The sequence below is a fragment of the Sus scrofa genome, chromosome 11 (genome assembly GCF_054392235.1).
Source record: "Sus scrofa isolate SSC_HxYL_T2T_F1_AM1 chromosome 11, Sscrofa_HxYL_maternal_Yorkshire_Landrace_v2.0, whole genome shotgun sequence".
NCBI classification, from domain to species: domain Eukaryota; kingdom Metazoa; phylum Chordata; class Mammalia; order Artiodactyla; family Suidae; genus Sus; species Sus scrofa.
The window spans coordinates 76,050,791-76,069,778 of record NC_139393.1 but is presented as its reverse complement, the minus strand read 5'-3'; the positions used below and the strand labels follow the sequence as shown (position 1 = coordinate 76,069,778).

General features: G+C 53.6%; 1 protein-coding gene across 2 annotated transcripts; it reads right to left on the bottom strand.

Moving 5' to 3' along the window:
* Positions 1 to 7,628: 7,628 nt before the first annotated feature.
* ZIC2 (Zic family member 2) lies at positions 7,629 to 13,585 on the bottom strand. Of its 2 annotated transcripts, none has more exons than XM_003357883.5 (3): positions 11,167 to 13,585; positions 9,234 to 9,397; positions 7,629 to 9,051 (listed from the first exon to the last, which is right to left on the bottom strand). In XM_003357883.5, exons 1-3 carry the CDS (start codon positions 12,236 to 12,238, stop codon positions 8,689 to 8,691), a joined length of 1,599 nt encoding a protein of 532 aa, XP_003357931.2. In that variant the 5' UTR covers positions 12,239 to 13,585; the 3' UTR covers positions 7,629 to 8,688. The 2 variants fall into 2 exon arrangements, with proteins under 2 accessions (XP_003357931.2, XP_020921524.1); XM_021065865.2 differs by having other exon boundaries at positions 8,909 to 9,088.
* Between the last annotated feature and the right edge of the window lie 5,403 nt (positions 13,586 to 18,988).

Here is an 18,988-nt window from a genome sequence, read left to right as displayed (position 1 = left end):
CTAGAAAAGTTTTAACCAATCACATCTTTAAAAAAAAATCTTTACTGCCATTCATCCTAAGCAGCACCTCGTTTGAAAGATTCAGTAATGTACATTTTCAAAGCATCTTCTCTTTCTAGCTTCTTGGTCTGCCTTAGGTAAATGAGTATCTTTCAGATTTCCTCTAGTTTCTCCTGCCTCTCAGCTCAGAAGTTTGAGAAGTAAGAGAGGTTAATATTTTAAAGACATTTCTGCCACACACAATTATTTCATGCCATTCTCCAGTGATGTGTCTGAAAAACGGGTGGCCGAGCCCGCTGCCCGCAGCGCCAGACATTCAGCCAGATCCACCCCTGGGCACAGTCATCAAGGGGAAAAGATTCAGCTTCCAAACTTGATTAAAAACAGCCTAACAGTCTCTGCCCCGCTAAAGAACTGGGAGGCTTGAGAAGCTGAGTTAACTGCCTGGGAGAGGAGGTGGCTGAGGTCTAGATTCCTTTCAACTGGTTGTGGAGAGAAGCTCAAAAAAAGCAGTAGATAGTGGGCTGCAGAAGGACAACTTGTCCACCAAAAGCCGAAATTGAAATCAACTTTACACATTTAGGTGCTGACAAAGACTCATTCTACCTTGTAATCTTTCACCTGAATTTGAAGGGGAAAGGGAAACACATGCACATACCAAAGACTTACTGAGATGCTGAGATGCTGGGGAAATGCTAACTTGCTTCTGAGTCACTTTCTTTCTTTCTTTCTTTTTTTTTTTTTTTTTTTTTTTTTTTTTTTTTTTTTTTTTGGCTTCCTTTTGGCCAATACTTCAAAATATCCTTCTTTCCTGAAGTTACATTCTGGGAAATATAATTAAAAGAAAAATACCAAGGTGGAAAACTGAACCAAAAGTGAGGATCGTGTAGGTTGGTTAATAAAATAGATGCCTGTCAGCATCGTCTTAAAAGATATGTTGTCCTTGTTTTTCCTTGTGACATTTTTATGGTTTAAAAAAAAAAAAACTAAAGACATCCAAACAGGAATCCAAATATGAAAAGAAGTGGGAGGCTTCCTGATGTGTTTCAATAGTAAAATGAAAATTGTGTCTGTATGTACTTGTGTGTTCCCCTTCGATTTGAAAGATTTGAAATTTTATTCCAGAAAGTGGTGCAATTTGTTACCTTTTTTTGTGTGTAGGCACAGGAGGAGGAAAATATGATACATTTGGGGATTTTTCAGTAGAGCTGTGTTTAGTTTTAATTTTCCTGTATTTTAAAATAAACACTTTGACCAAAGCATGTTTGATCTCTGCAAGAAGGAAATATACATTGTGAAGGAATGTGCAGCGGTTGGGTATGAAAATGGGGTTGTGACTCACAGCTGCAGGCAGAAAAAAAAAAGGCGTCGTGGTGTCAGCCAGAGGTGTTCAGTCTAATAATTCAAGCTGTAAACTGTATCCCCTAAAATTACCTACATAATAAATCATTGTGTGAAGAAAAAAAGTTTGAAACTGAAAAGTGTAAGTAAGACAGAATCCTCAGGCGACTTCAAGGCTGGGACCTATTGGGAATGATGTGAAATGTGGGTTTATTTTGTCCAAAACTTCAAGAATTAGAATAATGCTGGAAATTATTCGTGTATTTTTTTTTTTTTTTTGCCTTGAGTTTTGATACTTTTCTACATAGTCTGTTACAGAAATGGGCTTGCTTCCCCCCCCCCCCATCATGTAGCCAAAGCTGCTTCGGGGAATTTACAATCAATTTATACATCTTCAAGAGAAAACTCAATTCAAGAATGGCTTTATTTTCAGAAAAATAGTATAACTAAGTTATCAAATGCATAATCAAGAATGGAGGCAGAAATGTTTCTGGAAATTCCCATAGGTTTCTGTCTCAGATTTCACTGCTGCTTTATAGGTACCAAAGAAAATACTATGCTTATGTAAACTGGTCAATTCACTTGCCTATGAATTCCCTGCTAGGTTGAAACACTTAGATGCTGTGGTTGGCAAAGCCAGTGTCAAATCCTGGAGACTTGAGAACCGGGAATATTTGGGATAGAATGCACCCGTTTTGAGTAAAAAGGAGCTCCGGGCTTGGAGAAAAGATGCAATAGTCAAGAGGAAATTTTAAAAGGCCAAGGACAGATGAAGTCTTTGAAACAATAAGGGTGAGGAAGTCAAGAAGCAGACTCACCCGAACCACATTGAAACAATTTATTTTATAGGATCCCCTACATTTCCAGAATTAGTGAGCAGAAGAAGCACCACGCTGAGAAGGTGAGCAGTGGGCTCTCGCGCGCACATGGGCACTGGGAGAGGGAGAAAGTCAAGTCGACACGGGTGTCTCTCGCCTGGGCATTTCAAATAAAAATATAAGGAGGAGGGCGGGGAGAGAAAGAGAAAAAAAGCTTAGAAAGACTGACTCTGAAATCTGCAATAAAGATTAACTGGAAAAAGGAAGCCATAGCAATTAAAACTCCTACCCTGGCTCATTAGTATTCATGACCGAATGTCCAGCTTTTCTGTTTATCTTTCTCCCAGGATCAATATCGGAGCAGCGTGGGCCTGGGAGGAGCCCAAGCCGGGCCCTGCGTGCGCCTGACCTTTCGCGCCCTCCCTACAGGTCAGAGCATCTTCAGAACCGCCGGGCAACGCCGCGCCCCTGCTCATTAAAGCCACAATTCATCTGCCAGCAGGGAAAGGAAGGGGGAACAGGCCGGGGGCGGGGGTGGGGGAGGCAGCGGGCAAACAGACCCAGCAGACTCCAAAGAGTTTCGAGAAAGCACACTCGGCCGCACCAACCACCGTGGGCCCAGTGGGCCCGGAGTAAGAAAGAAAAAGAACGAGGCGCGTCTGCAGCAAGAATCAGCGCACCTCCTGGCCAGGCCCTCGCTGGCTCGGCCTGGTTCCAGACCCCAGATTTTGTTTGAGGTGGAGGCAACATAAGCGGCCCCCCTTCAAAGAGAACCCCAGGACCTTCCCCCCAGCTCAAGGCGGTCCTGGGGCATCCCCAGGCCTCTGGCGACCTCCGAGAAGCGACCCAGTGGCGGGGCCTTAACTACAGCTATTATCTTGACATTATTAACATATTATTATTTCTACCCCCCACCTTCTCTAGGGGCACTGAGCTCCATTCTGCTCCCCAGGACCACTGGCTTGGCCTCAGGGACAGAATAAACCTGGCTTGGGAGGTTAGGGAAGGAAGAGGCTGAGGCAGGGGCGGGAGACGAGAGGTGTGTGCAGGTGGGGGTGGGGGCGGGGTGGGGAGGATACTCAGCTCTTCCCGGTTTAACTGAGAGGTGAGGGAGCGCCCCCTTCAACTCACTCGCGGCGATCAGGGGGCGCGGGCAGGCCCGACAGTCTGGCCCGTCACATCCCCCGGGAAGTGGACCGGAGGGACCCCGACTGCGGGTCGCTCCCACCCAATTTAGTTTCACGCTGTGGCTTGAGCAGCGGCCCTCGGGACCGCGGCCCGGGCAGTGGACTCTCAAAAGCAGGCCTGGTCCCTCGGAGAGAGGCTGGAAGAGGGAGAGGAGCTGGGGAAGCCCGGAGGGGTGAGAACAGCCCTTGCTGGGTCCTCTGGACACTCGCCCCAACCTCTGCGGCTCAAGTCCATCCCATCCCCGCGAGCCGGTGGCTGGGGGGATGCTGGAGGAGGTGAGCGTGTGCGAATGTATGTGTAAGTGAGTGTGTGTGCACGCACGCGAGTAAGGGTCGCCCCCAGCTCCAGCCTGGCGCCTGTGCCGAACCTCATCCCGAATAACGGGCCAGGCGGGACGCGGGATGCCGGGCGAGGGCAGGAGGTAGGGCTGCAGGCGAAGCGAGGTGTCACCTCTTGAAACGCTCTTCGGGCCCTGGGAACAAAAGGGACACTTGGGAGGGAGAAGAGGGGCCCCCAGCGCGCGGACTGGGCCGCGACTGGGCCCTGTGTGGGCGGGGCGGGAGGGGGAGGACCCGAGCCCCGCGGACCCTGCCCGAGGTCTGGGCCGGGGCCGCGCAGGGGCGGGGCGGGGCGTGGACACCCCACCGCCCTGACCGTGAACTCGAACCCTCCGGCTGCCAGGGTTATGTTTTACAGAAGTTCTCATTCCTAACACCCTGTTCAGATGGCCACCAATGCTTTTTCGTTTTCAGGTGCCCGGCGGCACGGGCCTGAGGGTTTCTGTCAGAGCACCCAATCCAGTCCCGTAGGATCTAGATTCTTCCCTAAAAGAAAAACCCAGCAACAGTCTGTTGGAGGCCTGGAAGGTGGGTGGTTAGAGAAGAGGGCGACATTTCTCAGGCCTTGCTCTGAGCTGCCTGTTAAAAATAGAAACCATTCATTGAGATCTGCTGGGGGTAGCAGTGGGCCGAGGCGCTCCAAGTTGCTCTGGAACAAGAGCGGTATCAGACTGTAATCAATCAATCCACAAGTATTTATTGAACGCCTACTTTGGATCCCAAGGGTCGCTTTCCGGGGCACGTGTTCGTTTAAGTGAAAACGCATCCAGTGGTTCAATTGGGGCTTGGTGGGGTGTTATTTTGAGGGCTTTATGTCTCAGCTCTTGGACTCAGGCCTAGCACTCCCTTTGGGTTATTTCGGTGGCCTGATGTGGGGGAAGGGAGGGCTCTGGTCCCTAATGAGTACTTGCTGGGTCCCCAGGAGTCCTGCCATGCCAGTGGTGAGCTCACCAGTGACCTCCCAGAACCCCCTCCCCACACCAGTCCAGGGAGGGCAACGGGTCGCCTGAAAAGCTCAGGCCTTCCTAGCCACCCCCAGGTGGCAGGAGAACAGCGTGGAGCACAGGGAAGACCTTGATCTGAGTTTCGTGCGGAAAATACACCACTTGGGACTGAAAACATCCGTCTGAAAAAAGAGACAAAAGGGCTAGGGGGTGGGGAGAAGGAGGAAGAGAGAAGGTGCCAGCAGAAAGGAAAGGGGCTGGGACAGCGTGGGACTGGGCCTGTGACCTGTTTCCTTTCTGCGCGTCCCGAAGGGCCTCGGCCCTAGAGGCGTCCCCTTGCTCGCGCCCAGGGCAGAACCGACCCGGTCTGTGCTCCCGGAGTGACCTCCTCCCCCGCCCCCCGCCAGGGACTTCCGGGAACATCACTGAACGGGGAGATACTGATACCGATGCCAGTTATCACTGTGGTCATTAATAATGCAGCGAGGATCACGATAATTAATAATAATAATGATGGGCCTCCCGAGGGGGCTCCAGCTGCCTCTGGATAAAGCGACTCTCGTGTTGAGGGGAGTTATTCGGTGGTGAATGGAGCGGAGCGGGAAGGGAGCGAGCCTGGGAACTCTGAAGTTCAAGTTGACGGCGATGACCGGCCGCAATCATCCACCAGTCTGGCAGTCGGCCTCCCTGAGGGCTGCGAGCCACCGCTCTGCTCTGCTTCCCCTAAGGGAGGCGAAGAATGGTCTCAGCTTGGCGGTTCTGGAGGCAAGGCAAGGGCAGGTTAGCTTCGGTCCGTTTAGGCAGGGGAGGGGGGACGCCTGCACACACACCCACCGCCGCCAGGCTCAGACACCTCATCCCCGCGCAGGATCTTGGCCCGCCTGCCCCCGCGCCTTCTAAGTGGAGCGGTCCTGACATCTTTGATGCTCTCACGCTGTCGCCATCTCCCCCGCCCCCATCCTGTCTTCGGGACTCTTAGAGCCGAAGTGAAAGGCGGAGACTGGGCCACACCTTCGGGTCCCTGACTTGTACGACAAAGCGGTGGGACGCGAGGGCTGGTGAACCGGGAGACGTTCTGGTGGAAAGCAGGTCCCCTGAGCCCCTCACCTCCGAGGGTGGCCTAGGAGACCGCTCCCGGGCTGTAGTCCTCCTGACGCCGGACCCCTTCCATTTCTATTTCCTGCTGGAAACCAGGATCTGCGCCCCCTGAGGGGAAGGGGCCTCGGGTAGCTCTCCGACCTTCAGATCAGGAAAGCCAGCCAGCCAGCTCCAGGCCGTAAGCGCGTCCTCTTCTTGTCTTGCTTCTCGCCGCCAATGAGAAGCAAAGCCCCAAGGCCCTGAGTAAATACCCAAATCGCAGGTCCCCACCTCCCAGCTTCCTCCTTAGGTTTGGGAGGTGTCTCAAAGCCAATCATTTCCACCAAGGGGATAAAAAGTTTAAAATATTTAGAATAGAGCATCTCATTCTTGCACAAGTTATAAGGAATATTTGGTCTGCTTCCTGCGTCCCCTCCCCCGGGGTTGGGGGGCGTTGGAAAACGCTACACGTTTTCCTTCCAGCTTATAATGCGCTCAATGAAATCTCCTAAGGATCGGTAACATATGCCAATTATTTTAATAATTTTCCTTAATATTATTAGGGGTTATAAATTTGATTTTAATAGGGGGTTGATTGCTTCAGGAGCTGGCTCTTAGGCAGTTGGCTGCGCCGCTGGGGAGGGCTAGCCCGGCGGCGACTCTCACCCTCTGGGACACACACACACACACACACACACACACACACACACCACCCCGGGGCTGGAGTCCTTCCCTCCCATTGAATAGGTAGCGTGGCCTCCTCGAGGTCACGGTTGCCCTTCTCCACCAGCGGCCCTCTGCCTGGCCTGCCTTGGCCCTGCGGCTCAGACCTGGGCGAAGGGGAAGGAGAGAATCGGCAGCCGCCGCGGCCACACGCGCCAAGGGCTTCCTCCGCGGTTAGAGCCCTGCCCGCCTGCTAGGCGAGCCTGCGGGGTTGCGCCGCCGCTGTCCAGATCTTTTCACCACTGGAGGGTGACTCTGGGGCTGCCAGGGCCAGGGACACTCAGGAAGATGCAGATGTCTTGATGGCTCAGAGATTTAGAAAGAAACCCGCACTCCTACCCTTTGATTATCAAAACGATTTTTTGCCTTCTTCCTTTGAGCCTCGTGTTTGAAAACACTGCTCAACTTGCAGAGGATGGTAGCGAGGCTGCAAGTCGTAGAGAAAACCGGCGGTGGATCCTTCGCCCCTTCCACCGGGCTATTTTCGCCTGTGTATCTGACTCTATTTGATTTCACTGAATCCTCAAAGAGGTTCTCTTTCCTTTGCGGCTGACGGGGCTGACGGTTCGTTGCTTTCCTAAATCAGAATGTAACCTATTTGTCACCTTCTCCTCTCACTGTCCTGTTTATTGGTGAGCAGCAGCTGGGTGGATAAGCAGGATTCCTGGAGCAAGCTCTCTGTTTAAAATGTCAAGAAGAAACTTTTAGTAGAAGGGGGCCCTTAAACTGTAATCATTGAGCCAAGTTCAAAAACAAAGTACTCAGCTCCGTTTTAAATGTGCAATTAAAAATTACTGTACCTCAGCTTTTCAGAGGGAGGGAGAGGAAAGGGAGCCGAAGAGAGGGAAAACAAAGAATAAGGAAATGTTTAGTGCTCTTAAACCCAGTCCAAAATAGCTGAAAGAAAGGCATCCCCTCAGATAATGGAGCCATTAGAAACTCTGAAGGTTCCTGCCACCATTCCTCACAGGGGCTTTCCAAAAATTTAATTTACCCACAGCTCTGAGACAAAGGACATAGAAAATAATTTTGAGACTTTCTGCCAAAGGGGCAGTTTGGCCCAGTTTCTAGGCGTACACCTTCCTCCTCAGAATGCGAGGTGGTGCCTCCCCCTCATTCAGGCCTGATCCAGACCCATGTCAGCCCTCAGCTGCCTCCTTCCCATTTTCTTGAATAACTTTGCTAGAAAAAATAGTATGTTCATGCAGTTTCAACACATTTTATTATATTTCTGTATGCATTACTCTCAAAACATATCACAAGAAATGATCAAACCACTTAAAACCTTCAAATAAAAAATCTGAAACAGTTTATGCCCACAATTGTACATATTTATAGTTAAGAAACATTCTTTATAAATATTGTTTCCTCTGTAGCAAGTTAATACCATAATTTAATTACAAATGGATAAATATGGTAACGGGTATTTACAGAAGGAAGGGTGTTATTACGGAAAAAGCTAACGGCACGACGTTTATTTTCCCCCACAATCTTTCATACAGGAACTAACAAATTGAACTTGCAAAAGCACTAAAACATCACATGTAAACCCAGCTAACAGAAAAATACATTCACAAGCGTTGGTGGTGGTGGTGTGTAATGTGTGTGCTGTGGATCGGTGTGTTGAAGAAACAGAAGGGAGACTTTGGCACGGCTTGTTTTTTCCAGTCTATAGTTGCATGAAGTTTACAATCAAGTTGCCTTGTAAAAAGGAACACAATATTCAATACCACAATACAAAATAAACCATTTTCTTCCACATTACTTAAAAAGAAACTGGGGAAACTAAAAAGAGAAAAGAAAAAGCCATCACTTGGGGAAGGGAAGAAAGGCAGGAGGAACGCAATCCGGAGAATTACAAATGGACAAACTTCTATACACCAAGAAGCCATTAAAACCACCTCGGAGAAGGAAGGAGGAGTCCGCTATGTACACAGTTGGTCAGAGGGCTGGGAAAGGGGTGGGAAGGAAAGCGGGCCTAGGGGAAGAGGCATGGGGGGGTTGGTTCAATATTTTTATGGGTTTTTATTTTCTTATTTTTTTCTTATTTTATATTTTTAGCTTCAGAGACTCTGGAAGGGATACTTTTGCTTTTCATGCCTAGATTATTAAAAAAAAAACTTTTAAAAATCCTTCTGCTGGTAAAATCATTTTCGTCATCATAAAAATCAGATTCATAATTTTAACAACACGATCCCGCCACCGGGAAGGCTGCTGCGCCAGGGCGGGGACCGGGAGAGGGAGAGAGGCCCCGGCCCCTCACACGTACCATTCATTGAAGTTGGAGGAGAGGCTGCTGTGGCCCCCGGCCGTCCCGCTGCCCCCGCCAGAGCCGCCGCCGCCCCCGCCGCCCGCCCCGCCGCCGCCCCCGCCGCCGCTGCCTCCACCGGAGCCGCCGCCCGCGCCGCCGCCACTCGAGCCTCCGCCCCGATGCACCGCGGACACCGCCGCCGCTGCCGCCGCTGCTGCCGCCGCCGCCGCCGCCGCCGCTGCCGCCGGGGAAAGGTTGGAGCTGCTCTGGGGCTCGGCGCTGGGGGACACCAGCCCCGGGGGCGTGGACGACTCGTAGCCGGAGCTGGCGGCCGGGGAGGACTCGGAGCCCTGCGGGGAGGACTCATGGACCTGCAAGACAAAAGCCGGGAGGGGAGACCAAAGGGGACTGGGTGTGAGTGCAGCTGCTGTGGGGCCGGGTCCCCGGGAGGAGCACCCCCAGAAGTGGCCCGGGGAACCCTCGCCTTCCCAGGCCGGTGAGGAGCCCGCCGCGGGCCGCCGCCTCGCCTTCCTCCTGGCCTCCCCGGTGGTACCTTCATGTGTTTCCGCAGCGAGCTGGGGTGCGTGTAGGACTTGTCGCACATCTTGCACAGATAGGGCTTATCGGAGGTGTGGACGTGCATATGCTTCTTCCTGTCGCTGCTGTTGGCGAAGCGCCGGTCGCAGCCCTCGAACTCACACTGGAACGGCTTCTCCCCTGCGGACACAAACGCGGGCGCTTGCAGCCGAGGTCCGGGGCCCCTCGGAAGCTCTACCCACCCTGGAGGGCAGGCCTCAGGGAGAGGAAAGAGGGGCGAGAAGGGCTTGGCTCCCTTCCACAAGGCGGATGCTCTCAGTGGCAGAACCAAGTCGGAATGAACCGCCTTCCCACCTGACAGTCCTGCTCATTTATTGCACATTTTACTTTTCTTACAGACTCAAGCGCATTTTCTCAAATTTGTGATGAAATCTGGGGTAGCACCCGGCTCTGCCTGCCTTTCTATGGGGCTTCTTGGATTCGCAGCTTCTAACAAGTTGGTCTCGCCATGGAGAAGCTGTTATTATGACAAAATATTTGGGGCATTATCAAAATCACACAGGCGGCTGGGCTGCTGTCGGCTTCTCTCTGGGGCCAGTAGGCAATTACATTTGGAGTTGCTGTGTGTTGTTTGGGGGATTGTGCTGTGGATGGCGACTGAGCCAGTTTTTTTTTTTTTTTTAATCCAAAATCCTGCAAATTGAATTAACCATAACTCTAGACTCACGTCCAGTCTTTTAAAAATAAGTTGGGGAGGAGATAAATATTAGCGATAAGGCAGCGTCTAGCATTTTGCAGGGAGGCGCAGGCTGGGCTGTGGGGGTTGGGGGCATCAGTGAAGGCTTTCAAAATCTCCCTGTTTAATTTTCTGGCGGTCCCTGCATCCTGTTGCCAGAATTCCAAATGCTTGGAGTCATTTAGAGGTGTGAGAACTCAAACATTGTTCCACTTGGAAAGGGGACCACTTAACGTTAAATTCCATTAGCACCTAAATTGTTTTTTAAAGACATCCGCTCAGACATAGGACTCAAAAGGGAGCATTTCATGCAAATAAATTTCTCAAATTTTAAACCTTGTTAAAATCTTGTCTCGCACCTCGGCTCCCTCCCTTCCCGGAAGAGAACAATAGGCCGCTGGCGCATCCCCACTTCGGAGTAAATATTGACGGGGGAAGTTGCTAAAACATTTGGCTTTCTTTTAGGAAATCGTCTGGCACGATTTTGGCTGGGACCTGGTCATAGATGAATAATCTATGAGGCGAGAGGCGCGTTCGTTCTCGGCGCTCTCTTCTCACGCGATTGCCCCGCGGGGCCGCGCTGCCCCCGGCTCTCGCTGACCCGGTTGTCGGTCCAAGTTTGGAATCGCACACCCTCTGGTGCCCATTAGAGAATTTCACAAACTGCAGGCGAACCCACCGTAAGGCTCCGCGAACCACCTCGAGATGGGCTTTAAATACGAGAAACGCTTTACAGCTTCTGCTCACGTAAGATTCCCTTAGTGGGAAGCTCTCCGGGTAGACATTTAGACCCCCAGTAAAAGAAGCCACTCAAACGCAGACACACACCCTGAGCAGAAAAGCACATTCAGACAAGCTGGCAAAATCCTCTCTAGGCTCGTTTCCCGGGCACCCAGTTGAAGAGCGGTTTTATTTTGTGCGTTCTATTTAGGACGGAAATTATTAACCAAGGCTGAGCAAACGAAGCAATTGCATCACCCAAAGCATACATTTGATGTTATAATGATCATTTAAAACTCAATTTCCGCACATGGAAAAACCCAGCCCAATAATACTCTTTCATTCGCCAACAAAAACAAGCCGCTGGCTCTCTTGCACACACAAAAACATTTCTCATCCCAGGGCAGGGGCTGGCGGTCGGCGCGTTTCTCCCAGACAACCAACCACCGCCTCTCTCCCCTCTGCGCCCGACCCTGTCCCGACCCGCGGTTACCTGTGTGGGTCCTTTTGTGGATCTTGAGGTTCTCGGAGCGCGCGAAGACCTTGCCGCAGCCCGGGAAGGGGCAGGGGAAGGGTTTCTCGCCTGTGTGCACACGGATGTGGTTGACCAGTTTGTATTTGGCCTTGAAGGGCTTGCCCTCGCGGGGACACTCCTCCCAGAAGCAGACGTGGTTGCTCTGCTCCGGGCCGCCAACGTGCTCCACGGAGACGTGGGTCACCAGCTCGTGCATGGTGCTGAAAGTTTTGTTGCAGCTCTTCTTGGGGTTGCTCAGCTGCTCGGGATCGATCCACTTGCAGATGAGCTCCTGCTTGATGCACTGCTGCCGCATGTAGCGGAAAAAGGCACCGGGGTGGTGATGGTGGTGGTGGTGGTGGGCCGCGGCCGCTGCCATGTTCATACCCATGTTCATATTCATGGGGCCGTATTGGTTGTGGAGCTGCGCCGCCGAGTAGGGGTCGGTCCGCGGGCTGGCCACCTGGCGGTACTGCTCCGAGCGCCCGAACACCTCGCCCGGCAGCCCAAGGCGCATCTGCCCGTTGAGCACATTCTGCGAGCTGTGCGGCCCGTGCTGCTCCGGGAGGCCGGGGAAGAGGAGATGGCCCTGCGCATCCGAGTGCGCATGGTGCAGGCCGCCCGCTCCCGGCCCGAAGAGCCCATGCTGCCCGCCGCCCGGCGCCGAATCGCCGAAGCCGCGGCTGCGGAACAGGAAGTCCCGGGTAGAGTTGAAGGGCGGCCCAGAGTAGGAGCCGACATGCGCGGCATGGGGCCCGAGAGCGGCAGCGGCAGCGGCGGCCGCGGCGGACCCAGGATAGGCTCCGGGGCCCTGAGACGTGAACGCCGAGCTCTGGCCCGGGGACAGCTCGTGCGCGCCCGGGTTGAGCTTGAAGGCGCCCATGTGCGCGGCCGCAGAGTCCACGAAGCCGTTCTGCGCCGCCGCCAGGCTCAGTTCGCGGTCCTGCATCTCGGCGGCCGCCGCTGCCGCCGCCGCGGCCGAGTGGTGATGGTGGCGCGCGAAGCTGCTCACCCCGATGGCCGGGAACTGCGGCCCCGCGTCCAGGAGCATGGCCAGCGCGCCCACCCGCCCCGCCGGCCCCGGCGAGCCCCGCGCCTCCTCTGCTCCCACTCCTGCCCCGCGCGCGGTGCGTTCAGCCACCGCCTGGCTCCGAGTGCAGGCGGCGGCGGTGGTGGCGGCTTCAGCCCCGGGAGCTGCGCTCCTGCGCCCGCCGCCTCCGCCACCGCCTGGATCTGCCTAGGGCGGCCGGGCGCGGAGCAAAGGCGCGGAGAGGAAGAGGAGGCGGCGGCGGAGGAGGCGCGGGAGGAGGAGGAGGAGGTGGAGGAGAAGAGTCCAAAGCCAGGCGGAGAACCAAAGTGTATTAAAGGAGCTGCGGCGGGGGCGGGCGGGCGGGCAGGGCAGGGGAGGGCGGGCGGGAGGAGGGAGCGGGAGGGAGGTGTGGGGAACAGAGCGGAGAGGGGGGTCGACGGGGGGCGAGCGCTGCGCCGCGGCCCCCACCCCTGCGCGCACTCGCGCGCGCACGCACACACTCACTCACTCGCACGCCCTGCGGACCCGGGGCCCGGCAGCGCCAAGCGGCGCCTGCAGAATGAAATCACAGCCTCGGCGGAGCCGAAGTGCCCGAGCGCGGCGGTCGTGCGCGGGCCAGGCAGGCGGACGAGAAGAGGACCGAGGAGAGATCCGCGCTTCGTGCTCCGGCCCAGCGCGGCTGCGGCTCCACCTGACCGCGGCGGGGTGCTGGGGCCGAGGACAGAGGCCGGGCGCCCTCTCCTCGGCGCACTGTCGGCCGCTCCCTCCCCCGGCCCTACTCGCACCGCCCTGTGCGCGGCGGGTATTGTTCGGCTCCTCAGCCGCGGTATTTAGCCCTCCTCGTCCTCCGCGCTTGGCATTGGCTGCGCCTCGTGTAGTAAACTTGCGGCGGGCACGAATTCCCCCAGATGAAGGAAGCTGCCGCTCCGCTCCCTCTTTCTTTAAGTTGTGCGGGAGGAGGAGGCGGGGGAGGAGGGGGGAAGGGGGTGTGGGAGGGGAGAAGGCAGGCAAAGGGAGGGGAGGGGGGGAAGCTGGGCTGAAAAACAATAACAACAATAAAAAAAGTGTTCTTTAGCTCGCTCCCTCCCTCTGGCCTGTCGGCCCCTGGCGCTGGGCCGGGAGTGGGCGGCCGCACCGGCGAGGACCGAGCAGAGTCCGCGGCCCGAGCAAGTGCGAAGAGGCCGAAGTAGGTTCCTCACTTCGGCTGCGGTGGGCTCGGTTCGCCACCGCCTCCACTCTGTTTATTTCAGTGGGCGCCGCCGACGCCGCAGCCTTTTATTTTTTATTTTTTGTCTCTTCCTTTTCCTCTCCCCTCCCCCCTCGCCCCCGCGCCTCCCGCCCGGTCCTCCTTCCCTCCCGCTCCAGGCCAGGCCTCCCGGTCTCACCGCCCCTTTAACGACGGCGCCCGCCTCGCCCGCCCTCCCGGCGCCGCCATTGGCCGCTGCGGCCCTGTCAATCCAGCGCCCCCGCCCCAAGGCCGGCCCGCCCCTCCTCCCTAGCGCCCCCGAAACTCCCCGCCGCCCCAGCCGCCGCTGATCGCGGCAGCCCGCCGGGCCTGCCAGCCTCCCGCTCCTGCCCGCGCGCCTGGCGCTGCGGATCTTCGTCCGGCGGGCCGCGGCGCTCCTCGGAGTCGGCCGGCCGGCCTAGCTCCGGCCCTGGCCGCGGGGTCACAGCGCCCTTGGCGGGGCCTGGAGGGGCCAGCACCCTATGCTCGAGCCCTTCTACAGAGGCCACCGACTCCGCAGGGACCCGAGACGCTCCCGGCGGGCACCGAAAGTGGTCACCGCTAGTCGCTCGAGAACATGGCCACATTCCGAGCCGCGGGGCCGGAGGTTCTGCGCACCGGGACGCTACAGGCCCAGGGTCCTGCTTGGTGGGCTCCCGGGGGAGCGGACCGGGATGGGGGGGCAGTGTCCTGACGGGTTGGCAAGCTCGTTGTCCACGCGCACCCTACTCCCAAAACACACTTTGTCAACTTGTTCTGGGGTATCGAAAATACAGGTGCAGGATGGGGCGACTAGAGAAATCCAGGCGCACCCCTTCCTCCCACCCTCTGGACCCTCACCCAGACGCCGCCCCCTCCCTGGCGGTGGCCTCCACCCGCAGCTCGGCGTGCTCCGCTCCCCCCGCGGCTCGCGTCCTGCTCTGATTACAGCCGTAAACACTGGGCAGCGGCCCCCGCGAAGGAGGGGGTTGTTTGGAAGTCGTTTAAAGACAGTGTCACCCTCGGGGTAGATGCCCAGAAGCTCGGGCCTCTGCCTCGGTGGCGTGGAAGGTGTGGGGACGCCCGAGGCGCGCGGCCAAGCCAGGCTCAGGCTGGAGTTTGGCCGAGGGTCAGGCCCACAGCCTCTGGAGAAGAAATCTCCAGACCGGTAGAGCTTAAACCTTCTAGAAGGTATTTATCACTCCTGCTACAGGAGCGGTGGCGGGTCCTCGAAGCGGCTCACTGTGCCACGCGGGGCCTGCCTCTGGGCCCTGGGGCTGGCGGCCGCCCCCCAGTTCCCCTGTTGGGCGCTATGGACACTTCCTGTCTTACCGCCGCCGAAAGCTTGCGCTCCGGCTCCCGAGGTAACCGGAGAGGGAACGGCGGGCCCTGAGGCGGTGGAGGTGTGAATGGAAGGCCTGAGGCCAGCTCCTGTCTTCGCCTAGCTGACCTGGGGAACTGCTTTGTATATGTGTGTGTATATATACATATAAACCTTTGGGATTTGAAATAAAATTCAAGGAAGAGAAAATAATCAATATGCATTTCAAATTTTCATGTTGAAATGAAATCAACAAAAACGCGGGAAGACGACTCTAGCTAGCGATCGCTGGCTGAACCAGGCTCTCCCGAGCCGGCACCGGCAGCCTCTCCCGGCTTGAGCGGGTCTCTGAAGGTCGGAGCTGGCCGCAGCCCCTCGCATCGGGGGCCCTGTGCCCTCCCGCTGTCCCTCCCTTCCTTGCCCGGAGCGGGGGGAGGGGGGGCAAGAAGGTGGAACACTGGAAGCTGGGGATTCTCGCTTTCTCTAGGAGAGGAGGAAATTCTTCTCTTTTCCACACACTTCTTTCTATATCAGGTGAGAGGCAAATGTCAAACTGCCCCCCTAAACAGAGGGGAGAGAGAGAGAAAGACTGGAGAGAGAGAGAGAGGGAGAGAGAAAGACTCAAGGCAGAAAGGCTGCCCTGCTACAGTGAATCTGTTTCAAAAACAACAACAACAAACCCTGCTCACTGCGGTCTTTCACACTTTCTTTATTCATCAATTTATCTGGGGGGGTAATTAGAAATGCTTACTCCCAAAGGAAACTGCTTTCCCAAAGGAAAATATTTTTCTTAGAGACTGGTCTTGAGAATAACAATCCAGCACGTCCCCAAATCTCACTTCCCTTCCTTCTCTCAAGCCATCGGACTTGAAGTTTTCCTCCCTTTCCACTTTCTAGCTCCCTCTGCACCCCTGAGCCCCGCTCCTCTTCGCCCCATTCTCTCTCTTTGATTTCTCTTTGCAGCCCAGGCGTTTCAAGGCAGTGCCACTGGGTGCTCTCTGGCGCTGGGTTCTCAGGCCGCCCAGCCCTCTGGAGGGGCCGACACCTAATTCCCGCTGGAGCCCCCGTGAGCTGGGCCCTCCTGGCTATTCTTTCCCGGCCATTTCTCCTCTCTCTGCAGGACACAGAGGAGCTGAGCCAAGTTCAAAGTCACGTCGCCGTCCCCTCCGAGAAGTGCTTTATTTCTCTACAAACTGCAAAACCCCTTTGCCTCAAGACATAGTTGTTTGTGTGTGTGTTTTCTAAAGGAAGGAAAGAGGACAGAGAAAGAGAAAGCAAGAGCAAGAAAGCAAGAGGAAAAAAAGCAAACAAAAACCTGCAAAGGCTTCCAGAGTCATTGCCTCTAAAATACATTTAAGTTAAAAATAAATAAATAAAATTTAAAAAGTGACCAAGCTTTGTTCCGCATCCTGTGATTGAATTCAGTTTTTCAACAGGTTTCGAGAAGGACCCGCCATGGCAGTGTCAGACCCTCAGTTCCCACAAGTGTCTCCATCAGGCAAACAGTTTCCCCTTTTTGTAAGTTTTCCCCAAATTGTTCTTTGGAGATCTCATGGAGCCTGTGCTGGGCTAGGCCATGGATTCTCCAGGCTTTGCTGTACATGGATGGCTCTGCCAGGTGGGCCCGTGGGTGCCAGGGCTTGAGTCCTTTCTCACAAGTGGAGAGAATGGCAATTCCATAGAGAATACACGATGTCTTCCAAAAAACCCCAGAAAATCCTATCAAACACCAGGGCACTCTTTCACTGAACACCTCATTGTGGTTTGTGGGCCTCTGTGAATGGTTGACTGGCTTCTTTTGTAGTATGATGAGTATTTTGAGAACATATACATAAAAACAATGCAAATGCAACACATCATATACACACAGGCACACACAGGCACAGGTGTATCTTGTTGGAGAAGCCAAAAACAAACAAGCAAACAAAAGCAATTTTTAAATTGGAAAGCAGAAAACACTCAGTAACCATACCATTCAAACTTCATTTTCCTCCTAAGAAAAGGGATGAAAATGGGCGAAGAGATGGGAGAAGAAGTGTGGCATCAGCTGTTTATATACATTGGACTGAAAAAAGAGGGTTTCACAGGACTTCAGCACTATCCTCCATATCACAGAGTCATAAATTCAACAAGATCATCAACAGGATGTTAAGTTGCAGGTCACCTTTGATTCAGCCCTCTCAGCCACTCCTGGGCTGGGTGACCCCTGACCCATGAAGGACCACATGTGTGGTGGGGGAGCCCCCCCCAAAAAACCCCACCTAGAACAAAAGTTCTTTGTCAGAGGTTTAGAGAAGTGTAATGTAAAAAAAAAAAAAAAAAAAAAAAAAAAAAGGGAAATCTGTAATGTAAAAGAAGGGGAAATCGTGAAAATCTCAGCCAATGTTGTAACTTTTAAATACCATTTTTAAGAAGGAAGCGATTTAGTGGTGGTGAGGAGTACCTTAGGATAAAGCCCTCTCTAGTCTGCTAAAAGAACTTCTCCTTACAGTTAAAATTTACTGTCTGTAACTGGGCTTATAAAAAGTCTGTCTATAAAATATAAGTTCACCAGAAGTTTAGTGATAGGGAGGCAGGGTTGGTGCATACGTCATTAGGGACTCAGAAATAAGTAGGAGCCGATATTCTAGGTAAGAGTGGTTGTGCTTTTGCAAAAGGAAGAGGACTAATTGTCCTTACTTTGTCTCCCTTCCTGATGGGGGAATTTCCACTGCTATAAAACAAAGCAAAACCAAAAGCAACCCCCCAAAACAGGAGGCATTAGCTTACATCAATGTGTTTAATTATTTCGAGGGCTGTTATCCTTTGGGCTCCCAGGCGAACTACATCCAGGGAGGTTGAATACCAGTGACAGGCGAGCAGCTTTCCAATAAACTGCAGTATTATTGCAATAGACTTTGTAATACAATTTATGCTGTCATTCATAAATAACAATGCCATATGTCAACCATATTGCTTACACAAGTAAATCCATCAACGTGTCACTATTTGATTTATCTCAACAGCTTCTTCAAATATTGAAGTTTAGATATTGGAAGGGGTATGGAATGGAGGAAAACTACCTACAAAATTTGAAATTAAAAATAAAAGCACATCTGCTCCTGCTTTATCTCCCATCCAAAAACGTTCTTAAAAAAAAAAAAAATGGAGAGGAGAAACACATTTTGGAGTCAATATAAAGAAGTTGGGTGGTTATATGAACTGTGAACACATGAGGGGGGTTGTGTTCCTGTTTTGACCTCCACGCATATTTTAAAACACAACAATTAGGCATTTCCCAAGAAGTTACCAAATCTAATGGTCAAATGTGGGCCAAAGGCCATTCTCCAACAACCCCCATCTCTGAGGGTAAAAATGATTGATAACCAAATGAGAATATTTGATGACAGGTCAGTTTTACAACTTATTTTTTTCATAGGGGGGAAGTGAAGAGAGCCATAATTTTTCAAGGGCTTTCAAGCATTAAGGTCAGGTGGAGGAAATGGGATAAGTCCAATTCACGACTATCCAAAACAAACAAACCACAACATTTCAGTATTGGCCACATATCCCAAGCTGCTGTTGCTGCTTTTTTTTTTTTTTTTTTTTTGGTTGTTGTTGTTTTGTTTTGTTTTGAATCCTCATTATGTCCGCGTGAATGAGCCAGAGATCAAAAACTTTATCAAGAAGCACATAGTCGGTTTACTAAGCCTCAGAAATACTCTTAGTATTCGTGGAGGCTGAGGATTCAGCTGGCGCTCAGAAGGGCCAGAAGCAGAGGCAAGACTCAGAGAAGCACTCAACAGAGAATTGTGCGGTTTTTCCGGACACCCAAGGCCTCAGGGCTGGGTCGCAGGTCCCACCGGGTTGGATCGCCCGTGATGAGGGCTGGACCGTGGGGAGCTGGTCCCGGCCGAGTGCAAGCGGTGCAGGCAGCCGGTACTTCACTGCCTCGTCCCCTAGCAACTTGATTTGGGAAAAAGCCCTTGAACCCCAAATCTTCATCACTTCCGGCCACGACAAAGCTCAACTGAAATGCAGTTTTCTGGGCCCCTTTGCTCACCTCGCCCTGGCTTCGGAGGCTTCTTCCCACCTCCCTTTTCCATTGTCTGATAAGAACCCTCCTCCTCCCAGTTGAGCACACACTGGAGCCTTGGGCTGGGCTACAAAAGGCCTTTGATCCCTCGGGGAACTCGGGGCACCCTCTCCGCCCTTGAACCTGCCTCTGGTGCAGCCCAGATGGCACAAGGCGCTCCAAATCCGCCGG